Source organism: Zootoca vivipara, chromosome 17 (genome assembly GCF_963506605.1).
Source record: "Zootoca vivipara chromosome 17, rZooViv1.1, whole genome shotgun sequence".
NCBI lineage: Eukaryota > Metazoa > Chordata > Lepidosauria > Squamata > Lacertidae > Zootoca > Zootoca vivipara.
In genome coordinates, this window is record NC_083292.1 from 15,455,039 (window position 1) to 15,480,263 (window position 25,225).

The window sequence follows — 25,225 nt, forward strand, 5'->3', positions numbered from 1 at the left end:
AAAACAGCCACGGCCACATCCCTGCCATATGCAGCAACCGTGTAAGCAGCTGCCGCTTTCTTTCCGTGCAGGAAGAGGGGACGTGCGGGGCTTTTCTCCCTCCTCCCTGCATGGAAAGAAAGCGGCAGCCACTTACTCTCTCTCCCCCCCCCCCACTCGCCTCGGTGTCTGGAAGAGATACAGAAAATTTTTATTTGGTGTGCGTTGGAAGTTTGGAATATACTCATTACAGCAACTCCGTATTTTGACTAGAAAAGTAGGGGGTCGTCTTATACGTCCAGTCGCCTTATATACACATATACGGTACTATTTTAGTCTCTCTCTCATCCTCTTCCTCCCTCTTTCTTTCTCACACACCATACTGACAACCAGATGTTAGGAAGGCAGCTAGTGATTGCTCCTAAAATCTACTTGATTATAAATACATGGGATGGGCCTGTTTTTAGCGTTACTTGTTGCTTTGCTTTGGAAACGATTCCTCCAGCTCCTAAGGTGGCTTTCATAACAATAAAACATTTCTTTGCTTTTTTAATTATACAAGCACTGATAAGTATTGATTTTAGCATATCCAAGTGCTGTATCCTTATCTGCAAAGACTGTGGCCTTTATGGCTTCTATGCACCTGTTGCCCAAACAATTATTCCACTGTGACCATATGGTAGTATAATTTCTTGTAGTTTTCCTTTTTTAAAGTCAGTCTAGCCCTCCCCATCTCACTTCTACCCAGTGTAGCTCAGTGCAAACTGGCATAAAGTAAAAGGAAACAGATCAGGTGAGCATGGAAAGAAGGAAATTGAAATAATACATAGCTCTAATTAACAGTATGTTATTGAGTTTTTATGCTTTGCATCTTCCTTTTGGAGAAGCGGGGGTAAGGCAATGAAGGACATTAAGCCCTACCTATGAACAATACTTTGCTGTACTCAAAAGAAAAGGAGCTCATGTGTCAAAAGAGCCTCTTTTATGCTCTCTTATTCAGTGTGGTTTTCTTTTCTTTTTAACCTCAGGAGAACTCTGGGGGAGCTTTAGAGAAATACCTCTGGTTGCGGATGGGATCCATTCCAGAGCTCTGGTTGGATCCTGAGGTTTTTGCAACCGGAGGTGCCTGTTCTGCGCATGTGCGTGGTGCAGTAGAGCGCTTGTGCACATGCGCGCGGTGTGGTAGAGCACTTCTGCACATGCATGCGGTAGAGTGCTTCTGCGCATGTGTGCGTGGCAAAACCCAGAAAAATACTTCTGGGTTTGCTGTGTGCGTATCCCAGAGGATACACCAGAGGTGCGCATTAGGAGAGGTACTACTGTAATGTTAACAGAGGAAAAACACCTACCTTGCACTGGCATTTCTGCATAACTTGGCCTTTTGTCTGACAGAGTCGTGAGGGGCTTGGAAGCAGATATTGGTCCACTTATGGAATGCCTCTGAAGGAAAACAAGAACTATCAATGGTGAGATAAGTTATTTCAAATATGATGACCAACCCTGTCTGCCTTTTACAAAAAAATATTAAGACAAGCAAAACCTACACAGAAGCGCTATTGTGATCCCTGGACATAGGTTCAAATTCAGCACAGCCAGCAATGTGGACTATTTCTGTCATCAGGTTTACAGCTTGAGTACAACTAAGTACAACCAACAGTGATTAATCTTTAAAACATGAATCAGAATTTTTTAAAAATCAGTAAACACAACAGTACTAGAGTCTGCAGTTCCCTGCTTATAAAAAGTGACTTGGTAGCCTACTTCACAGGTCTGGTGAGAGAGCAGGTGGGCATTTTAATGAATTTTAGTTACTATAATCATAGCCCTCATGTCTGAACTGCTGGTCTAAGTACTCTCAACTGGTTTGAAGGCTAAATTACATAACAGTTGTAAGGAACAAGAACTAGGGAACACCCTGGAGCTCACTGGCCAGATTCAAATGCAACATTCCCAGGTCTTACAAACCATGGTTTTGCTGACTGGGAACAAGCAAAAGCTTGAATGTTCTTTCCTCTTCCATTCTCCTCTCACACTCAGTTGCAGCAGTGACTTCCTGCTTTGTTAAACCTGCTTCCTTGTGCTACCTTTAAACTGTTTAGGCACTCTCAACAAACCAAATAAAAAAATTCCTTCCAGTAGCACCTTAGAGACCAACTAAGTTTGTCATTGGTATGAGCTTTCGTGTGCATGCACACTTCTTCAGATACAAACCAAGACTGCCCACCAGCATCAAACCAATTTGTAGGAAGCACTTAAGTCTCAGTTTGCAGGTTCAGATATCTGTGACTGAACAAACTAAGTGGCTGAAAGAGAGGATAGGGGGAGTGGGTGGAAGACTATTCAAGTTCATTGCCACTCCAAACCCTTTGTGACAGAATTGGAAACCTTACATCTGAATCTAGCCACCAGGTCAACTGTGCTAGTCACTTTCTCCATGTAACCTGCCTCACATGGTTGTTGAGGATCAAAAAGAGGAGAAAATCCATGTATGTCACTCTGAAATCTGTGGAGAATGTCAGGACGCAATTATGAATGACAAATAAAATTTAATGCACAATTTGTACTGCAAAACCTTCTCTCTTGATTTTTGCATCGTGCTAGCGCTGTTACAAATTCCAATACAGTCGTACCTTGGAAGTCAAACGGAATCCGTTACGGAAGTCCATCCGACTTCCAAAACGTTCAGAAACAAAAGAGTGGCTTCTGATTGGCTGTAGCAAGCTCCTGCGGCCAATCAGACATTCGGCTTCCAAAAATAGTTCACAAACCGGAACAGTCACTTCTGGGTATGCAGCGTTCGGGAGCCAAAACGTTCGAGAACTAAGCTGTTTGAAAACCAAGCTACGACTGTACATCAGTCTTCACAGAGTCTCTTCCAGTTAGTAAACACACATTTACCTGCATTGGCGATACTGCTGCTGCAGGAGGGGTTTTCAGAGGACTTGGGCTCAGGGGGGTACGAGGCATTGTAGCTGCAGCTGGACCAGGAACTACCAAAAACAACAAAATAAACAGGGGTAAGTATGATTGCTTTCAGGTATTTTTAAGCAGCCTTTCAAGAGCAGTGCCATTCCAAGGCAGCTTACATTAATAGCAGACAAGTTCCTTTAAAAAAAGAAAAATTCAATTAACATTAAAACATCTAGTTTAAATATCCCAATATAAAAAAAAAGAAAAAGAAACATCAATTAAGAGCAACAGTTTTGCATGTTTTTCACTTATGGCACAAGATTGCAGAGTAAAACCTTTTCTCATCAGAAGTGAGTGACCCAAGTGTGACTGGCAGCTGTTTACCAATTTCACATATCCTAGATTTTAGCCATGTCCTCCTGTAGCGAGGCCTGCAAAATCTGGCCAAGTTCTGTTTTCATAACATGCAAAGAACACAAAGATATAAGACAAGTAACCTATGCAGCTTGCCCAAGGAGGAGTTTCCTTATCTAAAGCTAAAATGTGCCTTTTTTATAAACAGATTCTTATAAGCCCAGATGAATTTTTATATCTGAACATCATTAAGTGCCACAGAAGCCTAACAAGGAAATACATGGATTCAACTATAATAACAGTAAGTTTTTGAAGACTTTGTGGAGTCTTCAACACATTGTGGAGTCGCCAGCACATTGTGGACTAAGATGAAGCAGCTTAAGAAAAGGTAGAAAACTTAGATAAATAAGGATTGCCATATATTCAAAGCCTCAGAACAACAAGAAACTTTTAAACTCGGGTGCATGGTTTTGGACTTGCAAAACTGAAGCACATATTATCCAATACATTTCCACAAGTATCATCACCCGGCTGGAGTTCCCTCGAAAAAAAAAGTTCTACATTCTACTGATGTATGCATGGAGTGCTTGTTCTGTTCAAAATGGTGGCGCTTCCAAACAAAATTGCACTAAGTTTATGCAGGTACCAAAAAAAAAATAATTACCTTGTGAGGCACTGTCAAAGGATTTGATGAGAGTTTTTACAGTGGGCGTTGGCTCTGAAGAAGTGGATGACCTGCGACTCAAACCCATTCCTTGCCTCAGAGCTGCTAAGTCTCTTTCAACAGCATTCATGTAATTGTAAACGCGGCCACGTTCTTCTTCTTGCCTGAATATCAGGGGAAGACAGTTGTCAAGATACTATAAAATGATCTGGCATTTTATAGTTGTCAAGATACTATAAAATGATCTGGCATGGGTTCAGTGCTCTGACCGCCAGCACAAGGGCTGCTGTGCTGACACAAGGGTGAGAATGATGGTTGTGCAATATGAATCCAGTACAAAAGTTGCGCTAGCAGAAGCTTGTATTTGCAATGTGCTACACAACCAGTCACAAGAACCATGCCAGCTTCCTGTGCCTTCTCTTGCACAAGCAATTCCTCTAGTGCAAGTACAGCTAGCCCACTGCTAAGGAACTTTGAATTCTTCCCACTAGACTGTGCTTAAGCAACTGACTCATTCATGAGGACATGTCTGAAGGGCATCTGCTACACTGGGAAGTCTACTTGGAGTGGCTCAAATCTTCCAACAGGCTACAAAGCCAGAGGGCGAGTTTGAAACGGAAAGTCATTTGAAAGAGAGTTTCATAATTAATTTTTGGAGAAAGGGGTGGGGAAGGGCATCAATTGTATTTATATAGTAAGGATTTTTATGCCTTGGGTTGAAATTACCTGGGGCAGCAGAGCTGAAGGGAGGCACTCCCTGATCTTGGCCACTGGCCAGGAAACCACAGCCACTGAGAAGCTGCTACCCTAGCCTCCCAGGCAGTGCATAATGGCAAGGGGGAGACTAACCTGGCCCCATCCATCAGCCAGTGAAGATGCAGTTGCTTTTCTCTTTCCACCCTGCCTTGCCACAAATTCATTTGGACTAGAGGGACTACTCATGCCAATTAAACAGAAGACCCTTGAAACTAAAACCCTATACTGTGTTTTTGTACCTCACTCTGCCAAGTGAGACATTAGGGTGCATACTAAAGCAACATAGAACCTTTGCCTGAGGTAGAGACGCTGCTCACTGGAATTAATTAAGCTGCCTGCCACTTTGCTCCATACCGAAGTGTTTCACCAGAGGTAAGGCAGGCACTCATAAAAGGCACCATGTCCCACTATTCAGAAGAGCTGTGGCACGGAGCTTGTCCCTGTAACCCCATTGGAACCTGCTAGTCTTCTCTGAGAGCCGTTTCTTTGGCAGTGCAGTGGGGAGAATGGAGTTGCCACCTTTCTAAATCTCCTCCAAGAGGCATGTGCAGAAGTTTTAAAGATTTTAAAAGTGCAGTCTAAGGGCAAATATCTGTTGTCCTTTTCCTACATGTAGAGTGGCTTGTGTGTTTTACACACTTACAAATATTTTTGTTGACAGGAACATTTTACTATGCAGTTTCTTGCTGAATACCTTTCAGAGATTAAATTAGTTTTAGGAAAATATAATGAATCAATCCAAAATGTCATTCACATACTTGCGTGATTTTATTTCCTCCAACTCTTTTGTGAGTTTTTCGTTCTTCTCTTGAGCTTCATGCAGCCTGCGCTTTAGGTCTCCAATCTCTTCTTGAGCCTCAGATTTTATATCGTTTGCTATGACCACAGCTGTCTGCAAATCAGCTTGGAACTGCCGCCATTCCGCAGACTCCTCCTGAAAATGGAACAGAAAAAGAAATGTACAGCTTTGGAATGCTATGATATGTGGGACATAAACAGATTAAATAAAATATAATTAGCAGCAATGGAGTCCAAAGGCACTGCTATAAAACACCCGATGCACCTCTACCCCAAACCACTATATATTGAACTGGCTTATATACCCTGAGTCGTCTGTGCAGAGTCTTGATCTCTCTTTCCATATCATGCTTTTGGTCTTGAAGCTTTTTAACAGTATCTGGGAAAACAAAACCAAATATATCAGGTAGAATTTTAAAAAAAGCTATTTACAGGCAAACACTTCACCAAAGCCCAAAGGAAATATTTACTGCTTTTAATGCATTCAAAGGGAAGTTCAACGAATTAGTTCTAGAACTCTAGGTTTCTCTCTCTTACATTTCATAGCTATTAATAATAATAATATAAAAAAACAAGCCTGGACCTCATAATATGAAGTATGTATGCATAGGAAAAAATGCCAATGACAAGGGGTTTTTCCTGTGGAAAAAAATTATAATGCCACTAACACTTTCTTAAAATTATCCGTGTTGTCCATAAAAAAGCACTACCAACAGAATCTTATTAATGGCTACTCAAAAGTAAATCCCACTGAGTCCAATGGTTCTTACTCGCAGGTGACTTTCCTTTGCTTGTGCTTTCAGTAGAAGACAAGTATCTCCACCTTCCCCACCACAGTGCTTTCTTTTTTGAATGTTATCAATCACTAGACACAATTACTAGACCCAAGCAAATGATTTAAGGGAGATGCACTGCAGGGTCAATGCTGCCTTGCAGCTGCATCAGGTTGCCTTTTTAAAATACAGACAGTGAAATCTGTCAGATTAAAAATGCCCCTGTAGCCTTGTACTAGCTACACAAAGAGAGTATGCCATTTGACCATGACCAACTTCCGATTTAATATTTGCTTCAATGACAGAATCATAGAATTGTAAAGTTAGAAGGGGTCCTGAGGGTCAATTAGTCCAATCCCATGCAATGCAGGAATCTCAATTAAATAATCCATGACAGATGGCCATCCAACCTCTGCTTAGATTCCCAATGAAAGAGAGTCCACAACCTCCCGACATAGTCTGTTCCATTGCTGAACAGCTCTTGCTGTCAGAAAGCTCTTCCTGATGATTAGTTGGAAACTCTTGTCTTGTAACTTGAAGCGATTGGTTTGAGTCCTACCCTTGCAATGCAGGAGCAGAAGAAAACAAGCTTGCTCCATGTGACAGCCCTTTAGATATTTGAAGATTTGAGGCATCTGAAGATTTGAGAACTGTGTGATTATAGCAGAAATACTGATGAAGCTGAATACAGGTGATACAAGTAGGACCACCTTGCAATGCTGCATGTCCTTCTGGAGTGCTCTTCTCAGCTACATCCTCTTTACTGAAAATGATACTGCATTTCATTCTACGCACACACAGAGAGATTTTCTGTGCACCTCACCACTTCACTCAACATCCCTGGCCGCTAAGCATGCTCAGTCCTCACTGGGCCATTTGGGGTATTTCTCAGACCCTCTTAGGATTTTTCTTAAAAGGTTTTTCGAACTTACACTAACTCTACAAGCCTCTTAATACCGGATGCACTTTCAAGAAGGAATCTGCGATGAGCACACAGAATTTCTGAAAAGTATATTGCTGATGCTTGGGAAAACATTCCTTCCACAGCACTGTGTATGAACAGGCAAGTTGCAAAAATGCAAGGTAGTAGAAACATAAACCATAATAAATTATGCAGTTCAGTTCAGGCTCTTTATAGATCATTATGCTGGCAGTGTTTTTCCTCAAACCATCAACGTACATCTTAGGCTACCCTAGTGAACCCCCACAAACCCTTGATGTATCTTAAATTGGTCTCTGATTCCAAGCAATATTTTCTTAAATTGTGTGCCAGAGGCAGTAATGCTTCTGAATACCAGTTGCTGGAAGCCACAGGAAGGGGGGGAGTGGTCTTGTGCTCAGGTCTTGCGAGCTTTCCATCAAGGCAACAGGTGAAATACGGATGTTGGACTACATGGACCACTGGCCTGATCCAACAAGGCAATCCTTACAACAACTAACTTACTTGCAACACACACCAGGTTCAACTCTAATTATGCTATGAGTACCTTAAATCTGAAAGGGATAATGTTTAGGGTTGCATTTCACATTGTGTTATTAATGTATGCTGCACCATCATACATATTAAAAGCATGTAAAGTGCATGATTAATAATATATTGCATATGTTGCAGCCCTGGTAATCAGGCAATACAGTATACAAATATAATGCTGATTTTGAAGATTAAAGAACACAGCTAATCACAAGGAGAAAATATACCCATTTAAGATTTGCTTTACAAATAGTGGAGAATTGTTTCAAACTTGCCATGGTTTGTTAAAAGTTCAGGACTTCAAGAACACAGGTGTCAGCTTTGAAAACTCAAGTACGCCATCTAGTGTACTGTTGAATGAAAAAGCAAAGGCCCAATTTGAATAATAGTCTCTTCTGCTCCATTGCTGTCCATGAAGATAGAGCTCAAACATTCTTGTTCCATCAGACATCCAAGCAGAAATGCTTCAATGTGCCAAAGGTTGAATATGGCACTATGTGCTTAGGTCAGAACAAACATGGGAACCACTGTGCAGTTTGGGCTACTCATGTGGACACTATTAAAATATTATTCCCAGCTAATATCCTTTGACAGAAGTGCACTCGCTTTCCCCTACCTACTACTTGTGGAAGAGAGACGGAGAAGTATCTTATCTACACCACTGAGCTTCCACTGATAAAAAAATCTTAGGCATCAAAGCCTGAAGTTAAAAAGCAACCACACAAAGTGCATGGCAAATCACCATCACCAAATTTATTCTGCCCTTACGGAACACATGAGCCAGAAGTTAGTAGTTTCTTTATTGTATGTCATACCCTTTTGTCACCTTTTTTTTGGGGGGGGGGATGAGAATTTGCATCTTTGTATCTCCCTTCCAAGCAGGGGGCAGAGAGAAAAACAAGACACCAAGGAGGGGTGTGAGCAAATGTGCCCGCTCCAATATTTCCTGCATGGAAGTTTAATAATCTCCAGATTCACTAACAAAATACTGTAACCATAGTTTGCATTTTCTGTTTCCTGTGCTCCAATGTTTTCCAGGGCACAAACTGTGCTAGTAGTCCCACAAGGTGTCATCCTTCTGCCTTTTCCATAACTACAGGATACAAGCAGCCACTTGATACAGCTTTCAGTTTCTTCCTGGATTACTGACTTCATTTCAAATGAAGTGCTTGTCTACATTATGTGTTTACACTGGATGAGAACCAGCAAAGGATCAACCAAACTAGCAGCTGTTCTGCAGTCTTCCCACTGAAAACACAGGAGAATCACAGGAGTTAAGCAGAAACTGCAACTTCATAGGTCAAGCTGTGCTCCTTTGAAAATCAATTGTTGGGGGGGGGGGCAAAGATAAAGTCCTGTTGCATGAGCAGAATATTGAGTGGGACTCTTGATATCACTGCTTGTGCCAAATCTACAGGGAACAAGGCACCTCACCTCCAAATGCTGCACCAATTGCATTTGTTTCCCCAAAGAAATAAGACGGGTCAAAGTGTAAGAGCAGGTCCCATGCTTATTTCATGAAAGCACTGAAGTTGAAACCCTGTTGTGTAATTGCCCTTATATGGCCTTGCTGTAAGCAGCACTCCTGAAAGCAGAGCCTTGAGAAGGGGAAAGAAAATGAGCCAATCCACTGTTTCTAATAGCCATCTTATTTATTGGAAATATTTTTTATATTCTGTAAAAAGATTCCAGTGCAGTTTACAGTTGTTGCTTTTCATGCCAAAATATAAAAACAATAAAATGCTTAAACAATCAGTAAAACAGTTCAACAAATTAAAATGTCTGTGTGAACAATTGTTGTTGGTTTCTTTAATCTGTTATCTAACAGCAAGCAGTGTGGCCAGGGGAGCTTCCTTGGGGTGGGGCAGCACAGGACACACACACCCCCTTAAAAAACCTGCCTCCCTTGTTGACACTCACTTCATATCCAATAAAGGTGGCACTGAAAGAAGGGCCTTAGATGGCACAAGCTGGTTGATAAGGGAGCAGCTGTTCCTGGGCCTCGAGTCATTAGGGGCTTTATTGAAGCAAGTACTGGCCCTGGAAATAAGGCTTGGAAGCAAACAGGCAATCAAATATGATGAGGTATGGTCTAAACCAGCTGCCTCTATTAAAACCCTATTTGTATCCTGCACTTATCCCAGTTTTCAAATCATTTTCTGGAATTCAATAAATGACTATCGTAGATTACAATGGCCAGATTATTCCTCTTCAGAAATTGTGGCTGGCAGAAGAGATGTAAGGCTTGAGGATGTGGACAAGGTGCTTGGATCAGTCAGGGTGACCACTTGTGCTCTGGATCCTAGCCCTTGTTGGTAGTACAGTGGTGCCTCGCTTAACGAATGCCCTGCTTAACGAAATTTCCGCTTAATGAAAGGATTTTTCGAGCAGAGGTTGCCTCGCTAGACGAATCCGTTTTATGAAAAATTCGTCTAGCGAATCGCGGTTTCCCATAGGAATGCATTGAAATTCAATTAATGCGTTCCTATGGGCAAAAAAAAAAATTCAAAAAAAATTCAATGCATTCCTATGGGATTCGCTAGATGAATTTTTCGTTATAAGAAAAGACCCGTGGAATGAATTAAATTCGTCTAGCGAGGCACCACTGTAGTAGGGAGGGAACAGGTGATAAATGCCTCCTTGCGAGAAGGGGTGGTCCCTGCCTGCTTGAAGGAGGCAGTGGTAAAATCACTCCTTAAGAAACCCTCCCTGGATTTGCAAAATCTAAGTAATTACCGGAGAGTTGCCAATCTCCCTTTGTTGGACAAGGTTCTTGAGTAGGAGTTGTGAACCAGATCCAGACATTTTGAGAAGAAACCAATTTTCTAGATCCGTTGCAATCAGGATGTAAGCCTGGCTTTGACACAGAAACTGCTTTGGTTGTCCTATATGATGACTTCTGTTGGGAGACACACAGAGGAAATGTGTCCCAGTTCATTCTCCTTTATCTCTCAGCAGCTTTCAATACCATTGTCCATGATATCCTCCTGGAGAGGCTGTCTGAGTTAGGGGTGGGTGGCACTGCTTCACAGTGGTTCCGATCCCACTTGGATGGTTGTTTCCAGAAAGTGATGCTTGGGGAGGGCTGTTCAACCCAGTGGGGTCTGAGCTGAGTACCATCAGCATCCACTGACATGCTACTCCACATCTCCAGGCAACACTGAACACTTGGGTCTCATAGAAATGTTGAACAGCACAGTGAACAAGGTGGACTCTTGTGAGACTGCATGATGGCACAGGTGCCAAGCAGATTAATGTTAAAAGCAAAGTCTTCTGGATAAAGGCTAGTTACTCCCTGAGCATTGCATCTGAAAAGAAAGGAGGACTATGTATTTTGATATAAATGTGTATATAAAACTGTGTTCATAGAGTCTTAGAACTAGAGAGTTGGAAGGGACCCCAAGAAACATCCTGTCCATCCCCCTGCAATGCAGAAATCACAACTAAAGAATCCTTTTATTTGTTTGATATGAAAGTTCTCCCAACAGGGTAAATTTCATCAGCAACACCTGCCTGGAACATACAAAACATATCTATGTCATTTTAAACTGTGATATTAATGCTGTATTCTTAGTTTTAGATTTTGATTTATGTGGAAATTGTTTTCCATTTGTAATTCCATTTGTAATTATTTAAATCTTGTCATGTTGTAAGCTGCCTTGAGCATTGTTTTTAACTGTGGAAAGGCAGCATACAAATAAAATGATGATGACTCAGCTGTAAGCTAATTTGATGCATTAAAAACCAAACAAACATAGGACTACAACCAGAAAGTGTAACTGAAACAAAAACTACTTACTCTCCAGGTCAGATATAATGAGATTGTCGTGGAGTTTTACCGCTCGATGCTGCTCTACTTCATCTTCCAGTTCAAATATGGTTTCCTTCATATCACTCCTTTCTGTTTCTTTTTCATCCAGATCGGTCCGAAGTTTTTCCAAGGTAATATTCAGGTCCTCAATTTGCTTTTTTGCTTCTTCTTGGAAAGCTCTATATTCATCTTCTATCTGGTTAAAAAACACACCCAACATGCACACAAACTCTTACTTCTGTGAATGCCTTTCCCAAATAACACAACTCATAGAAACCCACTCAAGTAGCTTTGAGCAGGACTGGTCTCCAGCTCAGAATTCTGCCTCCTCATGCTAGGCCTTTTTTCTCCCTCCCTCCCTCATAATATTAGGACCCAATGGGGCATCCTGTTAAAATGAATGGCAGAAGATTCGAGGCAGACAAAAAGAAGTACTTATTCACAAAGTGCACAATTAATCTGCAGAATCTGCTGCCCTAAGGTGTGATGATGGCCCTCATCCTGGAATGCTACAAAGGAGAAATAGACAAATGTATGGATGATAATGCTATCACAATGCCATTGTTGTCATGTTGGCTACAGTGAACTCTGTTTATCTAGATTTCATTTCAATCTTCATACTTCAACAGCCTTAGTTGCCCTGAGTGATAACCCTGATTGCGAGAAGGAGGAATGTGACTTAGTTCTTCTGGACCTCTCAGCAGCTTTTACTCCCAACGACCATGCTACCCTTCTGGAGCACTGTGTTATGGTGGCTCTGCTTCTATCTGCAGGACCGCTACCAGAGAACAGCATGGCACCCCCCCCTGGCACTTGTCTTGTGGAGACCTGCAGTGTTCCATCTCATGTCCAGCTCTTTAACATCTATATGAAGACAATTGGGAAAAGTCATCAAGGAATTTGAAGCATGCTCTGATAGCTTCCTGACTAAACTACAGCAATATGCTATATAGGGGGCTGCCCTTGAAGGTTGTCCAGGAGCTGCAGGTAGTGCAGGACACAGCTGCCAGGCCTCTGAGAAACCTATTACGCTGATCTTAAAGAACTGAACCAGCTGCTTTATTTCAACTGAGTCCAATTTAAGGTTCTGATATTTAAATCCCTACACTGTTTTAAACCTAAGAACCTGAAGGAATGTCTCTCCCAATATTTGATAACCAGGCATTAAGATTGGCAGGGCAGCCCTATTCAAGATAGCATCTATGATTGCGGCACACTATGCAGTGACCTGCAATAGTGCCTTCTGCCTTGTGGTACCCTGGTTGTGGAACTTCCATCCATTACAAGTATGATTTGACAACCTATTGACTGCTATGCACCTCCAATGTCTCTTTGACATGAAAAAAAAGAAAAAAAATAATATAATGGATATGCTACCCTCCAGGATCGGCAGCAGTACATGCCTCCGGACACCAGTGGCTGGAGAACAACTGTGGAAGAGAGCTATTGCCCTCATGCTCTGCTATTAGGCTTCCCAGAGGAGGCATCTGGTTGGCTATGGGAAACAGGATGCTGAACTAGAACAGCCTCCTTTGGTTCAATCCAGCTGCAAGGCTTTGCTAAAGTCCTTATGATACCACAAGATGGAAAAGTAGCAAAGAAACACAATCAGGAAAGGTTTAAATATACCAACTCTGACATTTGGCAGTGCCAAGTAATCTATTATAAAGTTAATCAGTAAGGATGCTTTAGTGCATAGAGTTAAGACTTCATACTAGCTTATGCAAACCTCACAGCTGTGAAACTTGAGCTGTATCTGAATCTATGAACAGTCGACCGTCTTGTGAATTATGAGAAATGAAGCGACAAATCAGCATAAAACTACCCTCAATGCTGTGTATCAACCAGTCTGCTCATACCAACAATCAACCCCACCCTCATAGAAGATGTAAGGGCAAACTAAACATCCAGCATGCAACAGTTTCATGCTACAGAAAACACAGCCCAGGACTCATGAATTCAATTCTAAGCACAGGATTTAAGTTTAGTAACAGGAATAAAACTAAACGACTCATGAAAGTAACCATGCAGTCAACATGATCTGGCTAATGTCTAAATCAGCTGCTTGAATTGTCCCCCCACCCCCACCCTCCCACATGCCTTCACATACTCCCCCAAAGGCTGCAGAGAACACAAGGAGATTTGGAATGTTCTCTTCTTTAATTACATTTTTTAAACATTACCTTTGCAATGGCGTCTTGTAGGCGGTTGGCATCATTACGCGTATGAGCGAGCTCCTCTTGCAGGCTGCTGGCTAACGTCTCTGCTTTCTCCTTGTCAAGCCTGACACTCTCTAGCAAGTCTTGTATGTCCGATTTGTCACCAGAATTGTGTATGGAATACAGCTCAGCAACTTTCTGCTTCTCATGGTCTAGCTGGGATTTCAGCCGGTTCATCTCGATCTGGTCACTGGCAACTGTGGCTTTGTACTCATCCAAAGTGGCTGCTAGAGCGGTCTTGCTTTTCTGTTCCGACTCAATAATTCGTTCCATATGGTGATTCCGTTCCTTCAGCGCCCCGATCATCTCCTGAGCTTCCTTGTTATCTTGTTCTGCCATCTTCAAAGTGTTGCTCAGATGCTGCTGGACGCCGAGGAGTTGCTCTCTTTCAAAACGTGCATTCTCTGCAAGGTCCATGTAGCGTTGCTCCAACTCCATGTAGCGCCCGCTTTTCATGTCTTCATCAATAACGTAAGATATATGATGCTCGTCTAAAAGGGAGCGAAAGTACTCAATCTGCCGGCTAAAATGTTCCAACTTATCACTCTGCTGGCACAAAGACTCCATAAGAATAACCTTTTCTTCACCAAGCCTTTCGTTCTCACTGTTCAACTCTTGTGTAATCTGCTGCAAGTCTGCAAGTTCCTGTAGAGTGGCTTGAAGTTCCTCGGCTGTGCTATGATGGTTCTCTTCCATCTGGTGTATCCGCTCCGTCAAGCAAGCCACAGATACTTCACTGGCATTGCCACTGCTCCCTTTCCTTGACCTTTCTATGCTTGGCACACCCTCAGACTCTGAAGAGGATGGAGCGTCCAAGGCATCATCACTTGAAGTGAGCGGCTGATAAACTTCACTGCACTCACTGTCCAAGTTATCCATGGAGTTACTGTGCTGATTGTCCATCAAGGTGTTCTCGTCATGAGTCAGAAGATCTTCCATTGAACCAGGGGCAGAACCTTCTACTGAGGAAGTGAGGGTACCCCCACCATCACTATGGCTTCCAGCTGTCATTTCTGGGCTCAAAGACTGGTAGCCAAACAGCTTTTCAGAGTTGTCCAGCCTTTGCTCCAAAGAAAACCCCAATGCGTTTAGCCTGTCCTTCAACATCCGATTCTCATTTTTCAACTGGTTGAGCTCCTCCCGGATGGCAGTGTTCTGTTCTTGCAACTGCAATAATGTGGACTCAACGTCAGTTGGCTGGTGGACGACGATGGTTTCTTTCTCCTCAGATTTCTCAACTCCCTCAAACTGATCTTCATTTAGGCCAAGCTGAGCACGCATTTCTCTGAGTTCATTCCTCAAGTGTAAGATCTCTACATCTTTTGTTTTGGCCAAAGTCAAAAGATCTTTTACTTTTGCTTCCAGAACAGATTTGTCACTGATCTGATTGTCTGATTTAGATTTGCTCATGCGAATATCAGAGTCTGGGTTAGCACGGCTACGGGAGCGTTTTGCAAGGACGGTATCATTGCTTGTCTGCCCAGCTAGTGGCAATTTTTTGCTTTGTGTCAGCCGCGAACGGTCACGAATTCTTTCTCGAGAAGAGTTGGATTCCTTATTCCCAGCCGAAGTGCTACGCTTTGCTGCAGAAGTTGTACCTGTATTGATTTAAAAGGTTAGAAAAAATATTAAGCTGGCAAGGAAGGATGTGATTTTATACAAGTCAATGAGGTATCCAGGATCACATGACAATGAAGTCTCATCTGCATACTTGGAAATCAATTAGTAACAGACATGTATATACATTCCATAACAGAGGCAGTGAAACAGGGATCCAAAAATGTACTTCTAAGGTACTGTAAATTAATTTCACTTAATAGATTACAAACTTGGCTAGTTTTAACTAAGGTTTGGCCTCCCTTAACCATGGTTTGTTTGACCACCCTACTCCAGGCACTCATCAAGCTATAAAGGCACAAGCAATTGGAAACAAAACCAAATTGGGGGAAACAAGCCATGGTTTGTGGGATTGTCTGTGGGACAATTCATAGTTAAACAAACCATGGTTTGACAAATGGGGTTGTCGTCTAAAGGGCAGGGAAAACATATTCAATGCCATATGCTTCTTTACCTGTAACAGGCTTGGATTTATTCTCCAGGTTGTTCATGGTGGTCCCTGCAGTGGAAGGCCCTGTCGAAGTGCAAGTGCTCTTCTTTCCCTTGACACCGTTGCTCATATTAACCCCTCCAGCCATCCCAGCTAAAAGATCATCATTGCTCTTTGTCTGGATAAAATTTCAAGGGTGGTTTGACAGAAGGTACAAAGGTCAGAAGCAACTCAAAATTAAGTCACTGTTAAAAAAAACAGACTAGTTTCATATATGAAGCTAGTAATAAAAAGCCAGGGATTAATTCACATTTAATACATGATGAATCCATGTATTTAAAATGGGAGAAAGTATCGTAGTTAATTTTTTGCATAGGCACAATATAAAATTGAATTGTTAAAAATACTTCATTTTGAAGAAAGCAGAATATGGATTACTCCTATACAGCAACAATTCTGACTCATCATTGGCAACATGTGCCCCCATGATTGCATGGCAAAGCTTGAGTGCAAATGAGCAATTCATGAAAAGCAGCATCAATTTTTGACACTCTGGTACCACTTTTTCCAGCTACTGTGAGAATGGGAATTGCTGCTGAATGTATCCACGCATAACAGATTCCCAAAGCAGCTTCTGTTATCCAAGCATGAGCCTTAGGGCAGCCTGGAATGATTGTGTGTAAGACAAACCAGGAACAAATTCCTTTCCAATGTCTGAAAGAAGTAGGAATGCCTGTGAACCAAAGGTGTCTTACCAACTCTGAAGGACCAAGTACACTGCCTGGGGTTACTCCTTGATGTGGCATTACTACGGGATTCCCACACTAACTGCTGTATCAAGGAATCAATTTTATCCAGCCTATTTTGACAAGGTATTGCCTATTCTTCAGGGACCACCCACATCTGGCAACTGGACACCAAGCCTTGTTCAGAGTCCAGTCAATAACAGAGGTCCGATTGGTTGAGACATGGTGCAGGGCCTTCTCTGCAGTAGCTCCAACATCATGGGACCAACTAATCATTGAGATCTGCTTTAGCCCAACCCTTCAATTATATTACTATTATTACTATTATTATTAAACTTACAGATAAAAATAATAATAGCTAAAAACATGGAAAAATCATTAAGAACTATTAAACATTGATATAATTAAAACTGTACATATGCATTAAAATATTCTGAATTCATGGAATAAGTATCAAATTCAGTATTTAATTTGGTCAATATTACATATGAGGTTTTGTTCTGCAATGCTTATGTCAGGTTTTATTTTTAAATGCCATGTTTCTGAAACTGGAACAATACATTTTGTCACTAAAAATGTTTTTCATTGGATACTTTTAAATCAATTCCACTATAAGCACAATTTTTCATTCTTACATGTGTAATTATGTTTCTTCAGGCACTGTGATCTTTATTATTGCAACCCTTTATCAGCAAGAAGAGGTTTAAGAAAATCTTTGGTTTTGCATTACCAGCAGCTGAGAACACTCACATCTAATCTATTCAGAAAGGCCTCATGACGTTTAAGTACTCAAGAAATTAATGGTTCACAAAGATACAATAGAGCAAATTGCACATCCTTTGATAATTTCTTATTGTGGTTTATCTGGCATAACCAAGAGCTTGTGCCAGCAAGACCATACAGGTTGAAACTTCCTGCCAGTTTGCATTTCTACCACACCTAGTAAAAAGGTATGTTAAGTAGATTAATTATAGACATGCTATGTAGGTAACAACTGTGCATTGCTGAGCCAAATGGGTCAAGTTGTAAAAACTCTAGTATGATTCAGCCTGGAAAAATCTACACTGAAAAAAATTCAACAACATTAGTCATGCTTCGGGTTTCTAAATGCTGAAACTACTGAATGGACTGAAGAATCTTTTTCCCAGTGCTTTGCCATACAGTCTCTCCCTCCCTCCTGAGATGTACTCCTCCATATAAGCAGACTAGTGTACAGGGATATTTTTCTGATCTAAATACTTGAAGGGTATGGGAGAAGACAACAGCTGGGAAATCAGAAGGGTTGGGATTAGTGCAGGCATCCCCAAACTTCAGCCCTCCAGATGTTTTGGACTACAATTCCCATCTTCCCCGACCACTGGTCCTGTTAGCTAGGGATCATGGGAGTTGTAGGCCAAAACATCTGGAGGGCTGCAGTTTGGGGGTGCCTGGATTAGTGTGTTGGAGGACACACTAAGGCCTCTCTTGTTTGTCGTTTGCAGTATTTCCCTTTCTGAGGGACTCTAATAAACACAGTATTTTTCCCTACAGACTGCCTCTAGTCTAGATTACCACCTCCAAAGCCAGCAGAACAGGTTCCTTCATTCAAGAGCAAACACTACTATTCTACTAAACGTAAGAAACATCACAGGGCTTTTTCAACACACTGGAAAGGCAGAACTGGCTGAAATGTAATCTAAGTAGAATCAGTAAGCAAAAGAGATTTTTTTCACACTGCAGGGCGACTTATTAAAATCATTTATGCACCAATGGTTCATAATTTTCAATGAGATGATGCAAGCTTTCTCAAAGTCTGGTAATTAGGACTTCCTTAAGAGCAACAGATTCTCATCTGTCAAGAATACACAAGTTCAAATGAGGAAATGTGGAATGATTACTTTGACTGAATAGATTATTCTTCTTTTAAAGAGTCAAATATCACACCTTAACTATGGTTCGTATAATGCCTGAATTGTCAATCTTCCAATTATCACAAACAACTGGATTTGTGATAAATCCAGCAAATAAAAATCAGAAATGATGGCTTGAAGTGGACACCAAATACTGGTCTCCCCCCTCCCCTCCCCCACTATTTGCTATAGTATCTGAATGTATAAATCCTCCTACAGTGGGAACACCTAATTGGATTGTCATCCTTCAGCTATCATAATGACAAAGAGCAAAGATGAATCACCTGTTGATGTAACTTGAAACCAAATTATGATCTTAGAAAAAAACTATTTAAACTGCCTCTTAAGAGGAAAATATTCTGATGATCATAATTGGCTGATCTAAAAAAAAAAGGTATATTACTTTCTCAGTAATGCATCATTATCCTTATGTGAGGCTGATGAAAAGTGTTATACAGTATCAACATTGCAAAGATTCAAGTCAGGTCCTTAGCAGAGGGATACTAATGATACAACATCAGTTCATGTTCACCCCTGCGCTTTTGCACTATATATTTAATATATTTATAACCTGCCTTATCATACATGGTTACAGCTAAACAACAAAACATACGTTAAAGCAATGAAATGCTGTGCAATATTCAAAAAGCATCAGGTAGGTTAAAAGTAAGGCCTGGGAAAAGAAAACTACTTTTCACCTGGCTCCTGAAACTGCTAAAAGTAGGTGTCAGGCAGCTAGCCCTGATGAGGGCATTCAAAGGCTGGGGTGTCATTAGCTTTGCACCTATGTTTAACATGCTCCTTTTTCATGGGTTTCTGACAGAGTGGAAGAAGCGAGAAACAGATAAGCAGTCTTACTTATTTGTGTGCCAACATATGCAAGAAAACATATTACTACCATCCTAAAACTTAGCAGAACTGGACAAAGCCTTTTCACTCTTTTATTCTAGTAGTAGGCATATTTCTGCTTCTCACTCAAACTGAGGCAACACTAGCATAACAACATGAGCATAACAACATGGGCATTCCGATATAATCAGCTGACAGCAATAATATCCTGATCTGTCTGTTTCTGTTCACAAGTCTTGGGAAATAGTCTAGGTTCTAGTTTTGGTCCCACACCTTCACATTCCATAACTCGGGACAACAGAGAATGGTATGATATGCAAAGAAGAGACTTGTACAGAACTCAACAACATCCTGATTATGCTTGTTAAATTAATTATAATGCAATATAAAGTAGTATCTGAGCCTTGAATTGTCAAAAAGATTTCGAAGTACTGCAGCTGCATTTTGACTTGGCTCTAGAACTGTGCTGGGACAGTCTTGAACACAAGCACACACTGCAACATTTGGATCCCATGCCTCCAGTCTCTCCCCCCCTCCCCGGCCCACCGTTTTGCTCTACATTACCTAGCAGCTCAATTACTTTAGTCTAAATAAAGAAAACTAATTAGAAAATACCTTCAATAATGATGATGCTGTCCCAGCTTTTGAAAGCTTTGTCACCGCAGATACTGTGGAACTGTTTTCTGGTTTGACTTTTTCCACCGTTTGTATTTTATTTATTCCAGACACCTTGGGCATTGAACCAACGCTCCGGTTAGCTTTCTTCATTCTTGGCTACCTGTTTGATATGCATTTACAAACAAATCTAGAAACAGAAAAGAATTGTAATAACATTAAGGACAAATATAATCTCTAACAGCATGTTTCATACTCTTTCAAAGTTGCCTTTGCTAACCTGATACCCTCCAAATGTTTTGGACTACAATTCCCATCCACCCCTGCCAGCCCCAGTGAGGAGGTTTAACAGCCACGATACTACAAGAGAATGACCTTGCCAATGCCCACTGGCAAGATAAAACTTTTGCTTCATTAACAGTTTATGAACTGAGGTCAAGTCAGCACAACTATCTTTGCATAATTTCCCAAAAACACTTGTAATAACTTGAAGGTTGCAATTAGCTCAAAATGAGCAACTATTTTGTACTTTTTCAACTAGAAACAGAAGTTTATTCATTGGGAATAAAGCATGGACAGGACAAGTCTGAAGATATTTCATTTACAGTAGTGAGAATAGAATGAAAATCAAGGATTAATAATAAAATGGTACTTAAATGGTAGGCAGTTCTTCAATTAAGCGGTCATAACATAATTTGATGCATAAGATATATTTAATGCTTGATGGAAATCTTGAAAAAAGTTCATGAATAAAATATAATAAAGCAAAAGGGAATTTAAATTACTTGAATATTGCCCATCAATAACACAATGGGTGAGTACATATGGACAAAACAGCAAAATGTTAAAGGGACTTCAGATGTTATAACTTTCTTCTATACTATTTATAGGAATCTTACATGCACTAATACAGGCATCCCCAAACTGCGGCCCTCCAGATGTTTTGGCCTACAACTCCCATGATCCCTAGCTAACAGGACCAGTGGTCAGGAATGATGGGAATTGTAGTCCAAAACATCTGGAGGGCCGAAGTTTGGGGATGCCTGCACTAATATTTTTATCCAAAAGAAGGATCACATTCAATGAAGTCATGCAAAGATAATCTAGAATTCCCTGGCAGGGAAACATTTAACATGGCCTTAAACCAACCAGCCCAAAAGGGGCTGTCAGAAGTTCTGCCCCTTTCAATTCTAGGCAGCATGACCCAAGCGTCATTGTCACCAGTGTCCCACAAGGGAAGAATGCTGCAGACAACTTCAGTTTTCCACTTACACAGGAGAGAAACAATTATAGAATTTGCCCAGGCAAAATTGCATGCCAACCTCCTCACCTCCATTTCTCCCCCAAGAAGAAGCCTTTAGTGATTACGTTTACAATGCTGGAGGGCTCTCTAGGTAAAGAATCTCCTGCTTCCAGGTCTGTCTAGCCAAAGGCTTATAGTTTATTGTCCTCTTCAGGATTAAAGGTTGAGCTCTTTCTCCACTGGCTCTTTCTTGCTCATGCTTTTCTTTGAAGGTCAGTCTCTTCCCCAAGTGCCACTGGGATGGAGCAAAGTGACGAACCCCCCCTTAAGGTTACTAGGTCTCCAAACAGTAGGGTTTGGTCCAGTGACAGGGCTGTTGCAGCTAGGGGAAATGCTGGCTGGTTCCTCTCTCTTGACTAGAGTAACTACCACCCTCCCTGGGATGGAGGTTCAGCTCTCCAAGCTTGTTTACCCGAGCCTAACCCTTTCTTGCTTCTAGTCTCCAACCTGGCAGCTTCCTCACCTGGACTGGGTATGTGTTCCCCTGCAGTATGTGGGTATATGCCTGGATTGGGTATGTGCCCCCACAGCTCTTCTGTGCTGCTTGCCTTCCTCTCCCTGCTCCTCAGCTGTGCTGCCTGAGGTCATTTGCACCAGGCCATGTAGAAAGTCCAGCACTTCCCACCATAGCTGCCAAGTTATCCCTTTTTTAAGGGAAATTACCTTATGCTGAATAGGCTTCCTCGTGAGAAAAGGGAAAACTTGGCAGCTATGCTTCCCACAGGCCATGCCCATGTTTGCCCAGAATTCACTGGCTGCCTTTATAACATCTACTGTCTATGTTTTAGATAATAAAACCCACTGGGGCCTGTCAACTGTTCTTTGTACAGAGACAACACTAAAACTCAACAGCTTTCTCAATCTGCAAATCTCCTTTTAAAGACATCTAAGCTAGTGGTTGTCACTAAAGTGAATTCTGTTTAATTGAACCAGTATGAAGTGACATATAATAGTTTTAGCTATTTGTATGGTTCCTATGTTAGGCTGTTACTAATAATGTTATTGTTGTCATGGTTTACTGACTTATTGAGTGTGTGTGTTTGTGTGTGGATCCAAATATGTCTTGTGCAGGCAGAGAAATCACTCCTGCTTCTGCATTACCAATTTTCCCTGGTTTCTGAAGCCCTCCCTGCTCCATTCTACAGTTTCAGAGGATCCTTCAACAGTTAGGAACATTGGGGGGGGGCAGCAGAAGGGGATATCATGCGGGGGAAGGAGCCTGGAAAGTTCTACTATGGGAACACTCAATCTTCTCCATATATACTTGGGTGTGTTTTTTATTTTGGAAGTCACCTTGTGACAGTATGACCCTAAAAGGCAGTCTAGAAATCTCTTAAAACAAACAAACAGAGATGGAAAGCAACGGTCAGAAATACAAACAGTCTTATTAGTGTTAAGGAATGATAACCGGTAGTCAGAAGTTCCCCTGCACCCCGGGCCATTCTTACTTGGAAAGTATCTGAAAAAACATTAAAAATAGTAACTTTCATGAAATGGTTACTTTTTATATGCCAGAAATGGCAGCCACAAAGCCAAGGCACATAACAGAAGTATTTCTAAAACATTTGGAGAGAGAAACTTGCACCTTCCAACTCCACAGCAATGACTTCTTAGCAACTGCAACTCCAAATTAAATATCACATATCACTTCTGCCTCTTTGTGCATAACTTGCAATTACCGGATCTCATTGTCTTATGTTATTTAAATTTATGTATTCTTATGTTATTTAAAGCAAATGGTGTAATCGGACACAAATATTTCATGAGCAGGTAGCAACCTAAAAATATGCATGTGTACTTGGCATTAAATGTCATTGAATTAAACATGATTAACTAAAAACCTTTGTGTTTAGACAAGCCTACCCAGAAGTTTAGAAAGTTGATGCGAGTTTTAATTTAATTTTAGTCTGTTGTTATTTTAGCTTTTCAAAAGTTTCAAATTATTGTGTTAATTTTTCTTATTGATAATCTTATTGTTTTATCGTTTTTGTAAAGTGTTTTGAAGGTTTTTTAAAACAATCAAGCAGTGCATAAATTTTATGAAATAAATAATAAAAGAATAGTTCCTTCTACAACAGTAAGGTAGGATAAGCTTCCTATGTAAGATTTCAATATCTGAGTTTAAAAGTAGCAACTTTTAAAAGGTGAAAGACTATCTTTATGTTAATTCTATCACACATTACAATTTTAGTAGGATAGTCACTGAATATTTGCAAGTAGATATAGCACATCTTTTAAACAATGTTTGGGTTAAGCAATAAGTCTGCTTTTCATTAGTATTTAAATACAAGCCAAGATATCTTAAGAATGCTAATTCCTAGGCCTAAAACATTGTGTAAGATAGCTTTCCAGTGGCTAATAGTGCAATCTGATACATGTCTACTCAGAAACAAAACTTACTGAGCTCAGCAGAGCATACTCCCAGGTAATACTGTAGTGTACTGTATAGGATTGCAGCCTAAGAGTTGCATACTCTTCAACTAGAGAATGCAAATAAATGTGTTCTTGAACTTAAAAGTTGTAACATAAATTTTGAGATTCTAATATACATACAGGATGCAATTCAGCTTTACAACATCAAGAGTTTTATCAATGAAATCACAGGGAGCTTATGATCATAATGAATAATCGAACACAATACTCATATTCGCACAATGTTTGCATGATGCTTTTATGTCAAAGGAGCAAAATGACCAGAATCAAAAGAAATAAACATCTAGTTCACATGCCCAAGAATGCTCTTTGGTTTTGTATTACTGAGCATGTCCAAGGGAAAGTGTACCTATACCTAAACCTATACAGTACCTCCACTGGGTGCATCCCAGTACACCGTACCTACATTAGTTCATACGATCTCAGAGGGCCTTGTAGGGAATTATGTTGAACTAGGCAACTTCAAGACAGACTTTTACAAGGAAGAATTTAAGACCTTACAAAGAAAGATGAAATTACCAGTGTTTTAGTTAAGCAGTTGCATATTCCTTTCACATTTCTCTTTTTATGCATTTAATTATTATATGCAAAACTCTTTTAGCTACTGGGCTTTCTTGAAAGTCACATGCATAATGCACTTGAAAATTTCTGAAAGTTGTTCTAGCCCTTAGTAATGTGAGACAAACTTATTTTTAAGAAAAAGAAAAAGAAAAAAATGAGCCTAAATGCCAACGTGGGTCTGTGGTGCGACTGCTATTTTTCAGGTTTTTCTCTTTCCATTCTGAGGTCAATCACTTAGATTCAAGACATATCTTGGCTTTGTTCAATCCATGTTGCTATGGCTTTAGTCACATTTCAGAAAGCTCACACACTGGAGTTGAGAAACCTACTGTTACAAAGCTTCAGAATCCTTGTTCTAGATGAAGATATATAGATGTCTAATGATTCTGATAATTAAGTGCTAGTCTTAAAGTGATTAACATGCTTTTCACAGGGAAATAATGGAGTCAATGTATCTGGGACATGTAAATGAGTACATAAGAAAATGATAGCTATTTATTTATTTATTTCTAGTTTCCTATGTAATAATATGGCACAGAGCAGAACTAATGATGCCAGAAGAGGAGAATGATAAATGTTTTGCAGTATGTAAGAAATGTAACTAACTAATTCTAGGAGCACATTTCCTTTTATCCTCACTCAAGCACCAATTAGTCTTAGTTTTTTCAATTCCCTTTACGTAAAGATACAAAGCATGATTCTGCAGTTACAAATAAATCAGGTCAGGGTGTTTGTTTGTAATAATGCTTCCCAAGCACCAAAGTACGGTATTTCCTTCATCATCTGAGGCAACAAGCTCAAAATCAGTAAGCAAAATGCACATGTTCTCAAATGCATGAACCTTGTACTCTGTACTACTTGACTATCGTTCCACTTCATTTCCGTAATTCCACAAAGGATCATAATTCACATTGCATTGGTAGAATATTAAGATTCTCTGTGTTAATATTGTCTTCAAACATGAATGCATCAGGCCCAACACACGGATTGCATTCAATCAGTTATAAATAGGATTGTCAAAAGCAACACAACCTATCTACTTATCTG

The 25,225-nt window shown here is 40.6% G+C and overlaps 1 protein-coding gene across 4 annotated transcripts in view; it reads right to left on the reverse strand.

Annotated features, from left to right (window-relative positions):
* SPECC1L (sperm antigen with calponin homology and coiled-coil domains 1 like) overlaps positions 1 to 25,225 on the reverse strand; it is a 55,381-nt gene that overhangs the window by 25,135 nt on the left and 5,021 nt on the right. For 3 of the 4 annotated variants that reach the window (XM_035098010.2, XM_060269705.1, XM_035098009.2), the window contains 9 exons: positions 19,882 to 20,071; positions 15,807 to 15,960; positions 13,700 to 15,333; positions 11,505 to 11,712; positions 5,767 to 5,840; positions 5,422 to 5,597; positions 3,908 to 4,071; positions 2,878 to 2,969; positions 1,329 to 1,419 (listed from right to left, as the gene is read on the reverse strand). In XM_035098010.2, coding sequence (XP_034953901.1) covers positions 1,329 to 1,419; positions 2,878 to 2,969; positions 3,908 to 4,071; positions 5,422 to 5,597; positions 5,767 to 5,840; positions 11,505 to 11,712; positions 13,700 to 15,333; positions 15,807 to 15,960; positions 19,882 to 20,034 — 2,746 coding nt within the window. In that variant the 5' untranslated portion in view covers positions 20,035 to 20,071. Of the gene's footprint in view, positions 1 to 1,328; positions 1,420 to 2,877; positions 2,970 to 3,907; positions 4,072 to 5,421; positions 5,598 to 5,766; positions 5,841 to 11,504; positions 11,713 to 13,699; positions 15,334 to 15,806; positions 15,961 to 19,881; positions 20,072 to 25,225 lie in introns of those variants that run through there. The other variant, XM_060269706.1, reaches the window with a different exon arrangement.